This window comes from Diabrotica virgifera, chromosome 6 (genome assembly GCF_917563875.1).
Source record: "Diabrotica virgifera virgifera chromosome 6, PGI_DIABVI_V3a".
Lineage (NCBI taxonomy): Eukaryota > Metazoa > Arthropoda > Insecta > Coleoptera > Chrysomelidae > Diabrotica > Diabrotica virgifera.
In genome coordinates this window covers 174465904-174489126 of record NC_065448.1, presented here as the reverse complement: position 1 = coordinate 174489126, position 23223 = coordinate 174465904, and the positions used below count along the sequence as shown (strand labels likewise).

At 34.1% G+C, this 23223-nt stretch overlaps 1 protein-coding gene across 1 annotated transcript; it reads left to right on the top strand.

Moving 5' to 3' along the window:
- Positions 1–293: 293 nt before the first annotated feature.
- Positions 294–23178, top strand: LOC126886241 (dnaJ homolog subfamily C member 2-like). Its single transcript, XM_050653106.1, has 2 exons — positions 294–601; positions 23112–23178. The coding sequence occupies exons 1-2, from the start codon at positions 294–296 to the stop codon at positions 23176–23178; spliced, it is 375 nt and encodes a 124-aa protein (XP_050509063.1).
- Positions 23179–23223: the final 45 nt, after the last annotated feature.

Here is a 23223-nt window from a genome sequence, read left to right as displayed (position 1 = left end):
CATCCCTTAATCGAACTAGAAGTTGATATTCCAAAAGAGGACAAAGAGGAAGAACTAACTCCAGAAAACGTGGACTATGAAGACGATGTAGAATATTTGAGAAGTTTAGACCCTAAAGAATGGAAGTCACAAGATCATTACAAAGTCCAAATATTCCAAATATAAGATACAAAGCAACAGATGACATTATCAAAACTGCCTACAGGAAGAAAGTCTTAAAGCAACATTCTGACAAACGTAAAGCGCTAGGGGAAGAAATCAAAACAGATGATGACTATTTTACCTGTATAACAATGGTTTATGAAACTCTAGGAAATATAAGTAGGAGAAGAGCGTACGATTCTGTTGATCCACAATTCGACAATGATCTACCTTGTACTAGTGATATAAAAAAAGACTTTTATAAAGCGTTTACGTATTATTTTGACTTAAACTCCCGATGGTCTGAAAAAACACGGGTGCCCAAATTAGGAACTGAAAATTCGACAAAGGAAGAGGTGGAACACTTTTATTCGTTTTGGTATGATTTTAAATCATGGAGGGAATATTCATATGAAGACGAAAAGGATAAAGATAAATGTCAAGATCGTGATGAGAGAAGGTATGTGGATAAGTTAAACAAAGCTGAGAGATTAAGAAAGAAAAAAGAAGAAATAAAATTGATATGTGGAGAAGAAAAGGAGAAGGAACTGCGTGTAATATTGAGGGAATGTGAAAATTTAATAAATGAAGAAAACAGAGTAGCCAAAAAGTATGAAAATTCATTTGAGACTAAAGACTTAGGAAATTTTCGAACGAAAACTTACCATGTCCCATCTAAGTACAGACACTGGGAAAAAGAAAGCAATTGTTTTTCAGGTGGGACTCAATATATTTGACACAATAGAAAAGTGTATTTGTCGAGAGAAAATCATTTTTTTGTTGCACTTATTAATACTGATTTTATCTCAAAACAAGGCGGGGATGTTATTGTGTTTTCAATTTATCAATCAAAGGCAAAATGAAAATTAAATTAAATTTTTTTTAAATAACGAGGGCACATAAATTTAATACACCCTGTATATTGATCTGTAAATATTTATTAGAATTTAGTTTGGATGTAAGTGGATTTCTTTTTTAATGAGCTTTCCGATGAACCATTAAAGACTTTTGTAAATAATTAAAGTGAAAAGGACGATGTATTTAGATTTAAAATGGAAAAAGATTGTTTATTACGGGAACTATAGAATCCACAGGTAGAGGTAATTATCATTTTCTAGAAAAATGGTTTAAAAGAAAGTTTGGAATTTTAATATCTTTGTTTCAACCCGAGTAAATATTGTAGGGTTCCCCGAAAGTAATTAGGATGGTCGGAATAATTTTGAAAACGACTGTTTGTTTGTCGAATGGAAAAGAGAAATGTTTCTGATTCTTGGCAAGTTGGAAGGGGAAAAGTGGTTTGAATGTTGAGTGAGTTTGAAAAAGAAGTTTATTATGTTTTTGGCATCGCTGAGGAGCAGTTCGACGTTTTCGTGGATAAGTAGTTAGCAAGTACCAGTGTTCAAAAGTGGAACGAGAGACAGATCAAATTGAGACGAAATACCTCTTTGATTCTGTATTATTGTGAGAAGGAGAGCAGAGAATTTTTGGAGTTTTGTTTGAATCGAGTACGTGTCAAAAGAGGCCCGGCTTGTTGGAGAATTGGTGCTGGTATGCTGATAGTTTTGAAGCTGGAGAACGGAGAGGGCTTTGATGAGTAGCCTTTAACATAGTCAACGAGGGAGAGCTGTTTTGGGTCACGAGAAGTCATCAGAGTGAGTGAAGCAAAAGGTCAGTCAACTTATGTGAAAGATATTTTTATGTTCGGAAACTAAAATTTTGAGTAAAAAGCGTAGGAATTAAAATTACAATATTTCAAAAAGTAAATAGGAAGTATAGCTAATCTTGCGAATACATAATTTGGTTTTGTTTATTTTGTTGTACCAAAGTCATCGGGAACAAACCGATAAATTGTTTTTTTTTTAACTAGAATAAATTTAAGTGGTAAAAATTTCATTCGGACATCTGTGTCCACAGGTTTTAGATTTGATAGATTTTTAGAGTATTGATTTTGATAAATAAAAGACAATTCTGTATGTTTATTTTGTATTTTTGCTTTATTTCTTTTTCCTATTTTATCCCGATTAGGATCAACTAAGAGATACTGAAACCACGAGAGAAGATAAGTATAACGTAAGATAATTTAGACATTTTTTTATTATTATAAAAAGGCACCCTGAGATTTTTATTCATTTTTTATGTATGATTTGCGACAATTAAATAATTAATCAAATAAATAATAATTAATATAAAATTAATAAGAAGCAGATCATAACACTATATATCTTGTCTCTTCATTATGTCTCTCCTTCTTCTTCTCATTTCTCCGTTTCTCCGTTTTCCATGCTTATCGGACCAATAATCAATCTGAGGATTTTTCTTTCGAATATTCCTAATTTTTCTTCATCTTTTTCCGTGAGGCACATTCTCTCAGTTACGTATGTAACTACTGGTCTGATTGCAACTCTGTATGTTTTCAGTTTTGTATTTCTGGGTAAGTTCATATCCTTTATTAGCCTATGATATCTCCAGTATGTTTTGCTGCCTGCTATATTCTCTCTGTTACTTCTTTACTTCTCTTTTTTCGCCATTCACAATTGCTCCCAAATATTTAAATTGTTGATCTCTTTCAAATGTGTAGTACCTACTTCCTGTTATATTCGTACACATATTTTTAATAGTTTGAACACTCAGGTTGAATACAAAATAGTTGTACGCTAACTATTTTAGTGGGAAACAAGTAACTGTTCTGCTTTCCAAAAGCTGTTTGAGACAAAACAGTTTGTCAGTAAAAGATCTTCCTGCACAGAATCCACTTTGTCCCTCCTCCTTCGTAACTTAGTTGTCTATTCTTTACAGATACAGATACAGATTCTCGACTACAAGATAATAGCTCTGAATTCTAAGAGGCCAGGTTCAATGCTCAAAGGCATAAATACATTAAAACATAAATTAATTAAAAATAGTGCACATCATAAATGGCTCGATGATAATACTCCGTGAATTGTGAATATTGGCCTGATCGTAGAAAAATCGCCACTCCCGACGATTTCTAGCAACTTACCTCCGTCTTCTGACCCTCAGAATCTTAAGTTCTTCTTCCATATCATCGATCCATCTTCTTCGCTATCGTCCTCTACTTCTTCTGCCTTTGTGTTTGAGCATGTCAATCTCTTCGTCTACTCATTTTTATCGTGTCATAATTATTGTAAGATCTAAGATAAAAATTTAAACTTATTTATTTATATTATACACACACCGGCACAAAATTCCGCCACCCAAAATTTTTGATTAAGTTTGACAATTTATAACTTTATTATTTGTGCTCCCATTTTCAAGATTTTTACACCAGTTTGTAGGTATGTACATGTATTGATATCGTTTAGTATTATTCCAGTAACAAAAAAAATTTTCTTGCATGGAATTATACAGGGGTGAATGGAAGCGTTGTATTTTCTCCTAACTTTAAAAAATTCTGTGGAAAAATGGAATAGCTGATTTTGTTTCATAGTCCTGTCATATTTTCCCGGAGGCATCACTAAAATTTTGTTTTTTGAATTATGCGAATATCTCTTTTCTTGTAAGAGCTGTACCATTTTTTGAAAATAAAAACACTGATTGACTCATAAAATAGAGGTTGGATTGATAAGATTAGAATGGCCCACATGCAGCCCAGATGTCAATCCTATTGAGCATTTATAGGATGAATTAAAAAAAGCTATTCGCCGTCATCCTAGGCCTCCACAAAATTTGGTACAGTTATGGCCCTGGTAGAGGAATATCGGGCTATTCCCCAGGCAAGGATAACCCATCTTTATTCGATGCCAAACAGACTGCGAGCAGTTGTTGTTGAAAGAGGTGGGCATACCCAGTGGTGGATTTAGGGGGGGGGGCTAGAGGTGCTGTAGCATCGGGCCCCCAGGTTGAAGGGGCCCCCAGAAGACCTAAACATTTGTCTAAAATTACGTATTTGGCATTCTGACGCGCCGTGGTACTTACCCTACTAAACTCCTCTTATTTATTGTAAAAATTACTTTGAAATTATTGTTGTATTGGCAATTTCATATAATCTTTTTTCTGAGAGAACAGGAAAGGAACACCCGATAACCACCCTTTTATGACATGACATAAATGGCAACAGATTAGCAGGTATACTTTTACATCGCCTTTTCGGAAATCTTGCAATACAATGCTTTTAAATCGCTCTGAAAGTTAAAGGTGTTTGACAAAAATAGATGTCTTTCAATGGGTGCCATAAAGTTAAGAAATGAAATATAAAATATACCTACTTTACCCTTTAAGCTTAACAACAAGTAAAGCTTTTGTTTAGAACCAAGTAAAGTACCTGAAGAACGTCAAAGACGACAATTAGTAATTCATACCTACTTGTGTATGCTTTTGTGTATGTGAAATTTGAAACTGCTTTTTTAACCGTATTTTGGAACGAAATTTTAAAACAACTTGAAACAGTTAGTACCATTCTTCAAAAACCTGGTCTGGATCTGAACACTGGCACACTTCTACTACAAGGACTACACAGTAGTATACAAAAACACCATGAAAATTTTGAATACTTTGAAGAAAAAGCAAAAAAATTGAATTTATACGTTAGATTTGATTATTCAAAAAAACGAGCAGATTCAAAAAAAAATTCCAGACGGGCCCTCTTCACATTTAGAAGGTTCAAATAAATTTAAAGTCGAAACATTTTATTTATTGATCGACACATTAGTGACAGTTAGACAAGCGACGTGAAGCATACGGTTATGTATCTAATCTTTTTGCATTTTTTGGAAATTTTCGCACTATTGAAGGTGAAACATTAAAACAATATGCGCGAAATCTTATCGAAACGTACCCGCTTGATATAGATCAGGCATTTATCGAAGAGATTATATTTTTTCAAAATTTTATTTTATCACTTCCTAATTCCGAGAATTGTGTAGTAACACCTAAAGACATGTTGAATATTATTATCGAAAAAGACCTTGTTTCAGTGTTTTCAAATACCTATATCCGAAAGATCATTTTCAAAATTAAGCTTTATTAAAAATAAATTAAGGTCATCAATGGGCGAGAACAGATTAGTTTCGTTATCGATCTGCTCTATTGAGAATGACGTATTGGGGGAAATTGATTTTGAAAGTGTCATAAAAGCATTTCTTGAAAATGAACCAAGAAAGAAAGCGTTACCTTGTCTTAGCCTTGTATCTTCTGCATAATTTTAAATGTACTGAAGTTTATATTGTTTTAATTTTTAAAGTGTCTTGTTAAAAAAGAGTTGGGTAGGGCCCTCTACAAGAATTAGCACCGGGCCCACTAATGAATAAATCCGCCCCTGGGCATACCCGCTATTGAATTGTTTTGTTTTATTGTTAATTTTGTTTTGATTTGTTAATTTTAGTGCGTTTGATATTTTTAATTCAATAAACCTTCAAAGCAGTGTTTTTATTTACAGCTCTTACAAGAAAAGAGATATTCGGATAATTCAAAAAACAAAACCTTAGTGATACCTCCAGGATATTAGAAAATAAGTATGAAACAAAATCAGCCCTCCAATTAGTCTACAGAATTTTTAAAATTTAGGAGGAAAAACAACACTTCCATTCACTCCCGTATAATGCCATATAAGCACAAAATTTTTGTTACCGGAATAATAACAAACGACATCAATACATATACCTACAAACTGATGCCAGAATCTTGAAAATCGGAGTACAAATAATAAAGTTATAGATTGTCAAACTTCATCAAAAATTTTGGGTATTAAGGTTTATTGTATTTTTATATACTAAGGATTTTCACAGGGTTCAGAACATTCCTTCACTCAACCTTTAGTCTGGGCTGATTATATTATCGGAGAATAGGCCATTTTTGGGAAAAGTTATTTACCAGCAATTTTATTGCTGGAATCGAATTATAAGATCCTATATATTAATAATATAGGTATCCAAAGTCCTCAGATAGTGTGCTACTTTTTTTTATAAACAAAATGGCGCTTGAAAATCGTGTTTTTTTCAATTATTGCTCTAGAACTCCGAAGATTTTAACTTTACAACAAAAACACTCAAATAAAAATTCACCGTGATTAAATTCTGCATAGAGAAGTGTTTTTCCGATCTGCTCTGACGAAAATTTTCCTCGGAAAATGCGGGTTTTCCCAACAAAATCTTTAATTTTCAAATAAAGTTTTAGATAAATAATTATTTACCAATAATTAAATAATTTGGTGACTTAAAAGCTTTCTTGGTTTAGATTATAGTTCCAGAAGCTGGTGAAAATTAAACGAATATTTTAGCAACAATTCAATTGTTAATTAATAATTTACGGTCGCAATAATAACCAAAATAATTATTATACACTGATCAAACTTTGAAATCTTATAAAGATGAGATGCCTATTTAACATTTTGTCGACAAAATATAAATTTTTTATTTTTTGCATAATCTTTAAATGTTTAAAAAAATAGTTATAAACAAATTAACGTTTCTCAGAAAGTTTTTATTATATTATAATTTTAAAAAATAGCTAAAATGAACATTTCAAATATCTTGAAAATGAATGCTTTAAAACTTTTTTGCAACCATTTGCAAAAAAGTTATGAAACAGCAAAGTAAACATACGATTACTACGGTGTTAATAATTTTTTTTAATTCTTTCAAAGCGTAGAAGTGAGTTTAAAGTACAAGCTAATTATTTATAAAACAATATCGATTATCAGCTAAATGGTTATATTTTAATTAAAGATTATAAATATATTTTTTTGTAATTTACACGCGCGAAAGTAGAAAAATACAGTACCGTAGCTACCCGCCCACATACACAACTCGCGCGAGTTTAAGCGTGTCAGTCGCTTCGAGTGAACATTTTATCTCCGGCTCTGTATCAAGCCTACTTTCGCGCTAAAAATTACAAAAAAAAGTATTTTTAATCTTTGACTAAAATATAACCATTGCACTAATTTTTGACATTCTTTGTGAGTAATTAGATTGTACCATAGACTCACTTTTAAGCTTTGAAACAATTAAAACAAATTATAAACAATGGCGATATCGTATATTTACTTTGCTGTTTCATAACTTTTTTGCAAATGGTTGGAAAAATTTTTTAAAGCATTCATTTTCAAGACCTATGAAACACGCATTTTAAGTATTTTTTAAAATTAGAATATAATAAACAATTTCTGAGAAATGATAATTTGTTTATAACATTTTTTTTTTAACATTTAAAGATTATGCAAAAAAATGAAAAATTTATATTTTGTCGACAAAATATTAAATAGGCATCACACCTTTACAATATTTCTAAGTTTGATCAATGTCTCATGATTATTTTAGTTGTTATTGCGACTGTAAATTGTTAATTAACAATTGAATTGTTGCTAAAATATTCGTTTCATTTTAACCGGCTTCTGAATTTATAATCTATACCAAGAAAGCTTTTATTTCACCAAGCTATATAATTATTGATAAATAATTACTGACCCAAAAAATTTATTTGAAAATTCGAGATTTTGTTGGGAAAACCCACATTTTCCGAGGAAAATTTTCGTCGGAACAAATCGGGAAAAACATGCCTCTATGTAGAATTAAATTGGGGTGAATTTTTATTTGAGTGTTTTTGGTGTAAAGTTAAAATCTTCGGAGTTATAGAGCAATAATTGAAAAAAATACGATTTGTCGGCGCCATTTTGTTTATAAAAAAAGTAGCACACTATCTGTGGACTTTGCATACCTATATTAATAATATATAGGATCTTATAATTCGATTAAAGCAATAAAATTGCTGGTAAATAACTTTTCTTTGTACTTTACTAATTAGACCAACGTATTATAACTATTTTTTTTTCAAAATTTAAAGATTACGCAAAAAAAAGAAAAATTTATATTTTGTCGATAAAATATTAAACAAGCATCTCATCTTTATAATCTTTATAAGTTTCATCAATGTATATATTTTCCGAAAAGCAGCCTATGCAGTCTCTGATGAACCTCTAAAAAGAGGTGAAATCGTCGATAAGAGTGCTGGCTGCACTCTCTGATCTGAGTAAAAATTAAGACAGTTTTGGTTTCGCACCGCAACTGAATGAATAAAAATGGTATACATTTTTATTTTTATTAGTATTACTCCTATAGAGTAACTAGGTCCGTTTTCCGCTGGAACTTTACCACGCTGCAGACGGGGGTTGTGAGTTGCATAGTGTAGAATTCCTTCCCCTTAGTCTTCACTGCAGCATCCATGTGCTTGCATATTGTAGAAGCCTTGGAGGTTGTCACCAGGAAATGGGCCAATAAAGTTTTTCAATTAAAAATCTTTTAAAAATATTTTTTACAAATATTTTTATTAGGTTGAAAAACTTAGTCTTTCAATAAATAATTATTTGGCAGGTAGGCACGTACATCTAGGGGTGTCAATAACCCTAATTCACACCTCAAAAATAGTAAATAAACAAGGGGTTCCATTGATTCAATTTCCAGTCACAGGTTCTTCTAAGCCATGTTGCCAGCTCGTTTAAATTAATGAAAATAAAAATTCACTCCTATGGAGAACAATGTAATTTTTTTTTCGAAACGGTTAACTTTAGGAAAAAATGTTATTGGACTTTTTTGTTCTAAATTGTGTATTATATCCACACCTTAAAGGAACGCACTATTTTCGGGGACACCCATATATCCCTACAGCACGCCGCTAGTAACAGCGGAAAACTATCTTTTAAGACTAGTTAAAGAAACCTAGCATGTGTAAACTGTGTGTCAAGTTTGAACAAAAAATATTAAAAGGTACTTTAACCATGGGCCAAAATCATTTCAGAACATTTGTAATAAAACACTCTGTATTTCGGTAAGAAAGAAGATTTTATTTAAGTGTTTTGGGTTAAATCTTCGTATTTTGTGCTAAGGTTCCTCCAGTTACGATATGGACAATTGTTAATGCAACACCCTGTATATAGACATCGTTGTATTAAAGCACTAGCAAACAAGGCCTATTTAGTACCTCTAGTACTGATTATAAGGACTATGAAAATGAAGGGAAGTACTTCACACCTAAAGAGCCATTATTCACATCATCTTTTGACGAAATAAAGCCAGTAATAAAACTCTCTCCACCAATAAGTCTTCTTTTATACCGCTAGCGTTGCTAGCAGTGTAGGATTATAGCAGTGTAGTCTGAAATTTTTTGGGCCTACGGTATACAAGAAAGATAAAAGGGCTAGTGCCATGCTTCACTTTATTACTCCTAGTTTAATCCAAGGTACTCGTTTTGTTCAAATTTAGTTGACCTCGTTCCCTTAGATCTAGATTAGAGGTTTCCAACCAGTGTGCCGCGGCACACTGGCGTGTCCTGAACTCACTGCAGATGTGCCGTGAAATTTGATTATACTCACTATCATTATAGAGATTATTTACCCAAGTGTGCCGTGGCTGAACCAATTTTTAAGTTAGTGTGCCTCAAGCTAAAAAAGGTTGGAAACCGCTGATCTAGATAGTCGAAATGATGTTTCTATATAGAAATATCTACATGATTGCCATGTTTATCCATGTTTTCATCCGTGTTTTGTTTATTATGGCTTTGGAAAAAATTACGATTCTAAATAGGAATAGACCTATCACTTGAATATTTCTTGTTGGTATCATGTGACGTCACGTACTACGACGCGGATGACGTGCAACGATATATATATTGTACGGACTGTACCTCCAAATGTATCAACCTTGATCCTACCTAAAAAAATATTGGTGCGCCTTTCTAAATAATGCCCAAGAATACACAAGACATGCACTTTGTTATTAAGAAAAATAAAGACCAAAAAGGTATGTATCTATTTATTTAGGGCACGAAGATATTATTTCATACCCTACATGCAAATATTCCTTAAAAGTAGGCAACCAATAAATTATTAATGTATAACCACAGAGTACCGGCGTACCGGGTATTCTGTGGTCTAACTAACTGGTAAAAAGTTACTAATATGTAGATAACCAACATTACAATGGTTACCGAATGTGGTTATATATTCTGTGCCGAAGCGAAAGTATAAAGTAGAAATCTACAAACTTGGAACAATGGAACATTATGATCCAAGAATATGCAACCATATTTACAAAGGAAATTTGTGCTAATAAAAAAATATAATTTACGCCAGAGAAGAAAAAAAGAAAGGGAAATATATAAAAATAGGTTACCAAAAGGTAATTATAGATGGAGAACTACGAAATTATGATAGGGGTAAAAATATACTGGAAGAAATGCCCCATTTATAAAAATAGAGAAATACAGGACAAGACACGACATTGGATAAGAAATAGAAAAAATTTAAAGATATCCTATAACCCAGCACCCAGGGGTGTAAAAAAAGATTACACCTCTCTAACAAGACGTAACACGTAACACGAAAAACCAATAATATTAAGAAGTATACGTATAAATCCAAAATATACATATATAAAAAGACGGCATTAAGTTAGGACGAATTCTGAGATCAAGTAAACAAACACAAAGAATAAAAAACAAAAGAAATATGATCAAAGATAAACATGGAGGAAGCATATGATGCGATAAAAAGAATTACAAAACTTAAGGTATGTGATGCTGTTGGGATAGTTCCAGAAATTGTACTTAAAGTGACTGGGGAAAGATGGAAAAGACTGGCGGGTGGAATTATATCGCAAAACATGGCAAACTAGACAAATTCCATGGGAATGGGAAAGTAACCTAATTTGCCCTATACATTAAACGGATTACCAAACTACTCCCATAAATATTATATGATACGGAGGCTTGGACACTGACAGAGATACTAACGAAAAAACTAGAAGCATTCGAAATGTGGATGTACCGACACATTTTTCATATATTCTGGAGCGAATATGTCACCAACTTAAAGGTAATCCAGAGAATTAGAATAGAAAAAAATCGTAAGCAGAATTAAACAAAAAAAACTTAAATATCTAGGCCCATATTGAGACATAATATGCAACGCCTACTTCAATTGACTCTTCTTCTTCTTTTTTTGGCATCATAACCCTGGATCTGTCTTTGCCTGTCTGGCTATGTCCTTTCATTTAGACCTCTCTTGTGCCCTTCTTCTCCATTGTCTTATGTTCATGGTTTTCAGGTCGTCTTCCACCTCATCCAACCATCGCGTTCTGGGCCTTTCTTTTTTTCGCCTTCCTATCGGCTTCCATTGTAATATTTTCTTTGTTGTTTTTGCCTTATCTTTTCTCTACACATATCCCAGCCATGAAAGTTGACTTTTCACAAATCGTGCAATATCATAACCTTGATTCAATTCATCAATCTCATTGTTCTCCATGTGCCGTTTTCCTTTTGCACCGGGCATTATACTTTTTTCAGTATCTTCTTCTTGACTGGCTTTACAACTCGGGGTGAGTCTTCGCCGCATCCACTATGGCCCTCCATCGTCTGCGATCTTGCGCTTCGATTTGCCATTGTTGTACCCCAATCCTAGATAGATCGGTTTCAACATCATCCTTCCATCTTTTTCTGGGACGGCCCACTGATCTTCTACCGTCTGGTCTCTCGAAGAACACTGTCTTTAGCACTCTGTCTTCCTCTGATCTTACTACATGACCTGCCCATCTTATCCGATTAGCTTTTATATGTCTGACGATGTTTTCAGTACCATATAGAGTCACCAATTCAGCATTGCGGCGCCTTCTCCACTCTCCTGTCAACTCATCTCTTTGAGGACCAAATATCATTCTGAGGACTTTCCTTTCAAATATCAGCAATTTATTTATTTCTCGCTGATGTAGAGTCCATGTTTCACTCCCATATGTAACAACTGGGCGAATAATTGACATGTACAGTCTTAATTTAGATTGTCTTTTCAGCAGCTTAGATCTTAGTAATGATGATAGGGAGTATAATGCTCTATTTCCCGCAGCTATTCTTGCTGAGACCTCTTTTTCTATGTGATTGTCCTCTGTGATTACTGCTCCCAGATATTTAAACTCTTTCACTACTTCAAAGTTGTGGTCATTAATAGTTACGTTCTGCCTAACTCTTGGTCTTGGATTTTTGGTCACCAGCATATATTTCGTCTTCTCTTCATTTATTCGAAGGCCCAGGTTACCTGTTTCCTCCTCGAGCTGTGAAAACACCTCTCTTACGTCTCTTGTAGAATGAGCGACTGCATCTAGATCATCGGCAAAGGCCAACAATAGTTTTGATCCTCGATTTGCGAATCCCCCTGTTAGTTCAGACGATATTTTACTTATTGCGTATTCTAAAGCCAAATTTAATAGCAATGGTGATAAAGGGTGTCCTTGTCTAAGCCCTGATGTTATACTAAATGGCATCGATGTTCTGTTTCCTATCTTTATCTGTGCATATGAGTCTGCCACGCACATTTGAGTGAGCTGCACTAATTTTCTTGATATTCCCATTTCTAGCATTGCTAGCCATAGTCTGCTTCTTTTTATCGAGTCATATGCTTGCTGGAAATCTACGAAGATTTGGTGTACATCTCAGTTGAATTCCCAGTTTTTTTCTACTATTTGTCGGATGGTAAATATTTGATCTATTGTTGACCTTCCACTTCGAAAGCCGCATTGGTAGTCGCCTAGAATATCTTCCGAATACGGAGTGAGTCTCTTTAGTAAGATAATTGATAGAATCTTATACGCTGTACTAATAAGCGATATGCCTCTGTAGTTTCGGAATTGCTCTTTATTTCCCTTCTTATGTATGGGTATTATAACGCTTCCATTCCATTCTCTAGGCATTTTCTGCTGTTGCCATACTCTGAGAATAATGTCATACAATTTTTGATGTAAAACGTTTCCTCCTTTTTTTATCAATTCTCCATTTATACCATCATTTCCTGGTGCTTTGTGATCTTTAAGAGATGCTATTGCATTCTTTACTTCTTGGAGTGTTGGTGGTGGTATTTCCACATCTGCAGAATGAAATGTAGTCTCTGATTCCTCCATCTCACTTTCAATATTTAGTAAATTCCGAAAGTATTCCTTCCATCGCTCAGTATGTTTCTCTCAAATTAATGTCCTGAGTTAGGCTTCGTCCCTTTTCTAGTTACGGAATTCTTCTGATTGATTTCTGAGCCCAGATATGTGAAGGCATCCACACGTTCAATAGTATAGTTGTCTATTGTGCATAATGCAGTAATTTGTACTGTCTTGGTGTTTATTTGCCTGATGACTGCATCAAGAACTAGGTTCAATACCATGGTTGATAGAGCGTCTCCCTGTCTCACTCCCATGTTGATATCAAACAGGGGGGTCAGTTCTCGATCAACCCTGACTGCGGCCAGTGGCGTAGCTGAAGATTAAGGGCCCCCGCGAAAATTTTTGTGGGCCCCCCGTATTATAAACATAACGACAACTAATAACAGTATAATACTAAAATGTGTAAATGACAATATTTGGCCTTCATCAGTTAGTGTTGATACATAGATTTTTTGGGAATAGACATGAAAACAAACCTATAATAATTATACATGTATCTTAATCCGACAAACATGCTCGGATAGGTCGATTTTTAAAATAATCATAGTATATTATAGCATCAAAGTTTCGAACTTTACGCGATCCCTCTTCAGGCAACAGTCATACTTTTGATTTTTTTTTAAATGGGAAAGTACATCATGTGAGACCTCATTTAAAAGCTTTTAAAATACTGATTACAAAAATGTATAATACTTGGCCAAAATTTCGGTCAAATGCTTTTTAAATGCATTCATTTTTTTCGAATACTGAGAAAACTAATGAATATTTTTAAAAAATTTAAACACGGAATGAAAGATTACATTATTACCGAGTGTCAACAGTCCCTTAGAATAAACAAAAAGTTTCTTTTGAGTGATTTGAAATTAAAAATCACCCCCTGTGTGGCTCAGTGGTAAGAGCGCCTACCTTTGGATCGAAAGGTCCGAATGGTCGTAAGTTCGAATCTCACTAGGGTCAGGATTTTTCGTTTATTACAAATTAATACACAAAAATAGTTTATTTCCTTGTGGGATCGGTACTCACCGGAGGGACCGCAGACGTTCGGATACAATTAGCGTCTCTTTGCAAAGACAATGACGTCGACTTTGCAAAGTAACAAAACACTTACTCAACATACACACTACACATTATTACTCCCCTGAGTTAGTGATAAGTTAGTGATAGTCTAAAAAACATTATGAAATTGACTGGCCAGTTGGTTGTGAAAACCAGTGCCAACAAAACACACACACACACACACACACACACACACACACACACACACACACACACACACACACACACACACACACACACACACACACACACACACACACACACACACACACACACACACACACACACACACACACACACACACACACACACACACACACACACACACACACACACACACACACACACACACACACACACACACACACACACACACACACACACACACACACACACACACACACACACACACACACACACACACACACACACACACACACACACACACACACACACACACACACACACACACACACACACACACACACACACACACACACACACACACACACACACACACACACACACACACACACACACACACACACACACACACACACACACACACACACACACACACACACACACACACACACACACACACACACACACACACACACACACACACACACACACACACACACACACACACACACACACACACACACACACACACACACACACACACACACACACACACACACACACACACACACACACACACACACACACACACACACACACACACACACACACACACACACACACACACACACACACACACACACACACACACACACACACACACACACACACACACACACACACACACACACACACACACACACACACACACACACACACACACACACACACACACACACACACACACACACACACACACACACACACACACACACACACACACACACACACACACACACACACACACACACACACACACACACACACACACACACACACACACACACACACACACACACACACACACACACACACACACACACACACACACACACACACACACACACACACACACACACACACACACACACACACACACACACACACACACACACACACACACACACACACACACACACACACACACACACACACACACACACACACACACACACACACACACACACACACACACACACACACACACACACACACACACACACACACACACACACACACACACACACACACACACACACACACACACACACACACACACACACACACACACACACACACACACACACACACACACACACACACACACACACACACACACACACACACACACACACACACACACACACACACACACACACACACACACACACACACACACACACACACACACACACACACACACACACACACACACACACACACACACACACACACACACACACACACACACACACACACACACACACACACACACACACACACACACACACACACACACACACACACACACACACACACACACACACACACACACACACACACACACACACACACACATAAAATTAAAAATCATACTAAATTTTCTTTCGTGTTCACCCCTGTACCTTATTAAAGTAAACATTATAGAAGCTTTTAGGGACTTACGGCACTCGATAATAATGTAATATTTTATTCTGCGTTTAAATTTTTCAAAAATTTCTATTAGTTTTCTCAGGATTAAAAAAATTAATGCATTTAAAAAGCATTGGACCAAAATTTTGCGCAAGTATTATACATTTTTGTAATCAGTATTTCAAAAGATTTTAAAAAAGGTGTCACATGATGTACCTACTTTCCCATTTAAAAAAATAAAAGTTATGACTGTCACCTGAAGAGGGATCGCGTAAAGTTCGAAAGATTGATGCTATAATATACTATGATTATTTTAAAAATCGACCTGTCCGACCGTTTTGATTATGTGCTAAAAATTAATATTAAGTTAAGATGGGGGATACATTGAAAACCTTGACTTCAAAACTTTTTTTGCTATAAGTTATTTTTTCTACGAGCGTGCAAAAATGTCTACTTTCGCGCACGCATTTTAGTTTAGAAAGTTTCACTTTTCCGCACGCGTGTTACTTTTCCGCACGCGTGTTACTTTTCCGCACGCGGTTTTTACTTTTCCGCACGCGTGTTAATTTAGATATGTTAATATGGCCTTAAAGTAATTATAATACATGCAATAAACTAATATTTAGATATTATTTACTAATTTATTTCAAATATATCTTATTGTGTTCCTGTTTTAATGAAATTAACGCGACAATTCGATGAAATAAAATTATTTTGACATAATATTCGAAAGTCAAATCGGTAGACAATAACAGTCGTTTTGAATCATCGTCAAGGAAACCAAGATCGTCGTCATGCTAACTAATTATATTGAAAGTTTGGTTTTGACAACCTTGTCAAAGAATTAATTTGTGTATGTATTTTCATATTAATTAAATTAATTGATTAAGATTTGGTAATTTTTTAACGACTCTTAGAAAAAATATTGTTCCTAACTCTTGCAGAAAGTCTCTTTTCCGCACTTGACTGCTTGCCGAACTCCCGCTTCGCGTCGTTCGGCAAACTGCAGTCGCGTGCGGAAAAGAATGACTTTCTGCACTTGTTAGGAAATAGTATATTGTGCAACAAGTGCAGAAAGGTACTAATTTCTCACGAGTTTGAAAAGTTGCGGTACGAGCGCCAGCGAGTGCCGCAATTCAAACGAGTGAGAAATTACCTTTCTGCACGTGTTTCACACTATACTTTTTCTACAAGCACAGTTTTTCCTAAAAATAAAAATCGCAATTTCCAAACGACGATTAATTATAATAGGGACCTATGTGATAAATTTTAAACTGTATTTAATTAATACCTACTAATCAATTTAAATTCCTTATACCTAAATAAATTGCACAGAAATCAGTTAAAAAATTAATGCACTGCCTTAATTTGTTTAAATTTAAACAATAGGGCTTTTCATCGATTGTCATTTGTTTCGAGCTTCTGTCATAATGTGTCACATAATATTAATATATCTACGTCATACGTCTTCGGTTTGTATCATTGGTAATACCAATAACGTACGACGTAGATATATTAATATTATGTGACACATGACAGAAGCTCGAAACAAATGACTGTGAATGAAAAGCCCTATTATTACACATTATTGACATTATATTTATGCAGTCACGGATTTACACAAAACCTACTTCATTCGACGTCTCTTGCACAGGTTGCTAAATCCTTATTGGTTATTTGATAATTATAAAATGTTTAATAAGAATAAAATTGTAAAATAAAACAGTTGTAACATCCATAATTTAGTTTCTATGCTATAGTTAAATATAATAATTGTCTTATAGGTTATAGGGGAGAATGGGGGAATGGGAGCCATCGGGTAATGAGAGCCACCCAGTTTTATTTAAATTACGCGCTTTTAAATACTTGCTGACACTGGCGACACGTTACCGACAATGCAGAGATGCAGCGACATCGTTGCAGATGTTTATTCAGTGTTGTTTGAATGTTGTGTGAGCATAGTAGACTTTTTGCAATAATCGTTATAATACACGTGGTTTACAAAATTCACGGTAAGTTAGTCCCAACATGTTTTTCTTAAAAAATTTTATGCAAACTAAACTTAACTACCTAAAGAATAATTGTATGTGATTTGTTTTTTTAATCACCTGGTTTTGGTAATTTTTTTCATAGGTTAAAATTTTCTAAACAAAACGGGTAATGGGAACCATTATGAAGACTCATCAGATGGGACTCATCGGATGAAGAAAATGTCAGTTATAAAGACCTTTGTGATGATAACTCGGATAATGAAGATGAAACAGATTTATGTTTGATCTGCTATGATTCTGGGAAAAGTGGCAGAACTGTGGTATCGCTGTACAGCTTGTGGTCGATGGGTACATGCAGATTGTTCGGGGGTTGACACAGCTAAAGATTATCTCTGTGACTTTTGTTTAAACAAAATGAGTTAAAAACAATGTATTACTATTTTTGTTATGAAAATTAAAAATGTAATACAGATACAACTTAAAATAAATTGTGGTTCTTATTACCCGACCTATTGGGGCAATTGGAGCCATTCACTATATTTAGTAATTTCATAATAACTTTAACATAACTAAATAAATTTACGCAATAATAATAGCGAAGGATAATTAACATTTTAAAGTAGCTCTTAGCCTGGACCGATTTTTTATATACCCTAAAATTTATTTTTTATTAAATAATATAGTTAAGTGGTTCCCATTCCCCCATTCTCCCCTATATTTCTCTAAAGTTTAACCACGGATGTAAACAGAATATAACGTTACTCAGAATGCGGTAGTCCACGGATGTAAACAGAATATAACGTTACTCAGAATGAGGTAGTCAACTGTGCAGAAAAGAACTTTGCGGCACAGAAACGTCACTTTGCGGCACAGAAACGTCACTTTTCTGCACACTAATGTCAAATATCTTATACTGTGAGAAAATATCAAGTTTGCTAACATAAAACCGTGCAGAAAAGTGCACTTTGAATAGTGGTTGTAGAAAAATAACTATTTTCGTCTCAGCTGAACTCATCGTAAAATTTTTTATATGTTTTATCCGTTTATTTTTAAATTTTGGTGTAATACCCCATTATTCTGCTATTCCTGCTGCTTTTGCTAAAGTTTCGGAAAACGGATTTCTCATTTCTCGAGGATTATCAGGAGGTTTTTGAAAAAGTTGAAGGGCGACCGTAAACTCTGCCATTTCAGATTGCAAAAGTCTTGACGTTAGATTAATAAAGTTAAGTACTTTAGATTGAATAGTAATATTAACGACAAATTCAAAATTATTCATCTACTTTAATAATGCATTAGCTTCTAATTTTTCATCGTTTTTTAACTAGCAATGAAATTTTCGTTAAGGATTTCATTACTTGTCGGAAAGCTCGACGCAAAGCCATAACAGCATCATGTCTGGATGGCCACCAGGTTTCACCTTTTAAGTGTTGGCACACGCGATGAATCCGAAGTCATAATAGTACATAGTACATACCATCTTTTAATACTTGCAATAAAAAAAACATAATCGTTTAATTATATCCTAAAAAGAAACAACTCCTGTACACCATCAAAGGTATCATTCAACACTAGGTTCAGATTATGGGATGCACAATGAACATAGGAAGCTGTGTTTTCAATGTCAGTTATGATCCTTTGTATATCTGAATATACACCACTCATAACGTCCCATCATAACCCTTTCCTCTGCAGTTGTGTACGGAAAGGTGCTTTGATTGTATAAATTTTAAAATTTAATTTACAAGACTTTCTGCAATTTGGTCTAATGTGCGAATAAATCCCAAAACACTTTCAACAACTTCTGTTTTGGAAGGTAAATCATTTTCATCGCAACTTATTTTTACATACCGGAAAATAAACCTCAGCTGATCTTGTTTTGAAATATCTTGAGTGGTATCAAGATTTATTGGATAAAAACAACAAAATATGTTTTAGTTTCCAATTTAAAGAAAGTAGAAGTATTAAGCTTGACGGCTTTAAGGGGCCCCTCCTAACGTCGGACCCCCCCCCCCCCGCCTTGCTGGCCCTGTGGGCCTGTCAGCTACGCCACTGACTGCGGCTTTTGAACCCTGCAACATCATTCTTTCCATTACTTGCTTAATACTGATGCCTTCAATTTTTATTTTACATCTGATGGGTTTTTTGCTGATTATTATTGTTTTATCGCAATAGACAAATATACTAAAATCACAATAAAGATGCACTAGAAATAAACAAAACAAACCAAGACACGTTGAATGATACAAGGAGAAGTCCCAAAATGTGTATAAATTTCCAAAATATTCTGAGTGGCCTGCGACAGGTGACGCCTGGAAGATGGAGGCGTAGTTATAACGTTTAACTGCAGAATATATACTTAACCGATATTTTAATGATTTCTTCACTAATCAGCTTTAACCTGTCTGCCTAGATGTTATCAGGGCCAACAGATTTTCTTTTCTTTTCCACCTTTATAGCATGCAGTAGATATATATTTGGTATTTATGGTCCTTCGTTTTGACCTAATGTCTGTTGTTCTTGTGATCTGACATCATTAAATAGTTCATTTATGTACGTTTAATATGTTTATTACATTTGTAATAAGTCCGAATTCCTTCTTCATTTATCATCATTTTTCCCGTGTCTACAATTGGATGAGGAATTTTCTTATGATAGTCAGCTACCTCTTTGCTTTTTTGAACATATTGAATGTGTCGAGTTTGTTCTAACTATTCCATTTCAATGCATTTATCCTCCATCTACTTTTCTTTCGCTGTCTTTATCTTTTTGTTCTATTAATTTCTTTCTTTTCTTACATCCGCCCCTGTTGCTTCTCTGTTGTTTCTTCTGCTCTACCAATTCAAGATTTCGTTGGTTATCCATTGTTGTTTTTTGTTTTTAATTATTTTTAGTAAATTTTTCTATTGTTTATTATATATTTCTTTAAGCATTTTCCATATTTGTACATCATTGTTTTCATGTATTATTTTATTAAGCTGGTTATTGAGTTTTACTTATTTGTTTTTAATTAACCTCTGTTTTATCTATTTTTGGTGTTCTGGGACTTTTTGAATTTTTTTGAGCTTGATTTTGTTATCAGCTATTAGAAGATTGTCGTCTGAATCGATATTTGTATTCGGATATGTCATTATTACGTATTTTCGTATTTACTATAGTCCGTCCCACCTAGGGAAGATAGACAATGCAGTCCTTATGAGAGTTTTTAACGCGGCGATGTCGATTATATCAAAAATAATTTGTAATCGAACATTAAAGAGATTTAAATTAAAACTGTTTTAGAAAGACAATCTGCAATTTTAGGATTCATATGCGTAATAACTGTAGTACCTATATGAAATAAACTTAAACGCATACGAATCCTAACATTTTAGATTGTCTTTCTAAAACAGTCAATCTCTCTAATGTTCGATTACAAATTCTTTTTGATAAAATCGGCATCACCACGTTAAAATGTCTCATAAGGACTGCATTGCCTATGTTCCCTATACTGTAAAGTCAAGGTAGGACGGACTATAGAATATAATTTATCTGACTTCTTATTATGTGTTAAGGATTATCTCCTGTTCCCTTCTATATAATATATAAAGCCTTCTATTGTGCAGTTTAATAGTTTAAACTAAGTATCTGTTATTACCACATCGTATTCTTAAAAGAACTGGTAAAACCTATCGCATCACGAATTACTCTTCTCTAGTCCATATTGGCCTATCCAGTCAGATCTTTAATATTTTCCAATTTTTGCGTTAAAATCAACAAGAATATACATTAGTTAGTTTATGTCACCATATACATAACTTAGTTTCCTTTTTGACTTTTAAGTGTCTGTTTTTACTGATTATAAAAACATTATATTTCATTGTATTTTTCTTTTATGCAGTAGGGGCGTATAGCTGAATAATGTTTACATTAAGTGGTCTGCTATTTAATTGGATAAATAGTAGGTATTCGGTCAATAACGAGTAGAAATTTTTTAAGGTATTTTTTAAATTTTGATGTTATAAAACATATTAACTCCGTTCCTGTTATGTGTCATTTTCTTCACTCCCAGAGTATTGTTCTGAAGTTATTTCTTTATGGTGTTTATGTAATTTACTATTCTAATTGGGAAAAGCCACAATCTAAGTTGAAGAATGATTTTATTACGGAGTAGCACATTACCCAGTACCTATACCTTCACCCTGTTCACATGTTCCCTATCCAAGCCATCTCAGTTCACTTATGCCAATAATACTAATTTTTAATCGCTTAATCTCATATATCAAATTACTGAGTTTTCCCGCTGAATAGAGACTTTTAACGTAGCATGTACAGGGTTATTCACTATATTTTGACCTCCCTGTAAACTGCTTTATTTACAGAATAAAAAAAACGTAAGATACAAAGGTTTTTCGACATATATATCATACTAGTGACGTCATCCATCTGGGCATGATGACGTAATCGACTATTTTTTTTAAATCAGAATAGGGGTCGTGTGCTACGATCTAACGTGTGCTATCTAACATTAAGATACATATTTATACAGGGTCGTCAAAAAAAAATTTTTTTGGATTAAATTAATTGACACAAAAAGAAGAATGCATGTAATTTATTTAATTCAAAATATCTTCTACTGCTGTTAGGGTACAGAAATAAAAGTTTATTGCACAAGTAAACATTGCTTTTTGGTTAAATTCAATTATCAAACTTCGATGAGGCAGATGGGTGGCAGCTTGAACATTGAATTTAAGGGAAAAGTAATTTATTAGTAAAGTAAGTTTATTTGTTTAATAAACATTTATTTCTGTTTTCTGACAGCAGTAGAATGTATTTTGAATTAAATAAATTACATACATTCTTCTTTTTGTGTCAATTAATTTAATTAAAAAAAATTTTTGGACACCCTGTATAAATAATCATGTAATGTTTATATTACTGAATACTGAATTGAATACCCTTTCAAATGAACTAGCACACGAACCCTATTCTCGCTAAAAAAATAGTCGATTACGTCATCATGCCCAGATGGATGACGTCACTAGTACCATGTATTATGTCAAAAAATCATAATTTAAAAATCGAATAACTTTTGTATTTTACATTTTTTTCTAATTCTGTAAATAAAGCAGTTTACAGGGGGGTCAAAATATAGTGAATAACACTGTACCTATTCGTATTGTGTACTTAGTTTGTATTGTATTACTGCAGGGATTTCGTGTAAAAAAACGACTGGGATGCCCACAGTTTGATATTGTATGTCCTCCTCTACCGGATCTTGGCTTCCGAGCACCATGATCCGTAATATTTTCTTGACTATTCAGCTCCATGTTAATTTATACTCGGAAAAATTAATTGGGGTAGTTTCCCGTTGCCTTTTCTAATTATTTTTCTTTCGTGTTAGGTTTACTTCTGAGAATTGGATAAAATGTGTAAGAATTTATGGATATTTGAAGGAGAGCGTGGATTAGGACATAACTTCTCCCCCTGAAGGAATTGGGAGATTTGTAATCATG

Coding starts and splice junctions, on each gene's coding strand:
- LOC126886241 (XM_050653106.1), top strand. CDS start 294: ATGGTTTATGAAACTCTAGGAAATATAAGTAGGAGAAGAGCGTACGAT. Junction 602..23,111: donor CAAGATCGTGATGAGAGAAG/GTATGTGGATAA, acceptor CTTTCGTGTTAG/GTTTACTTCTGAGAATTGGA.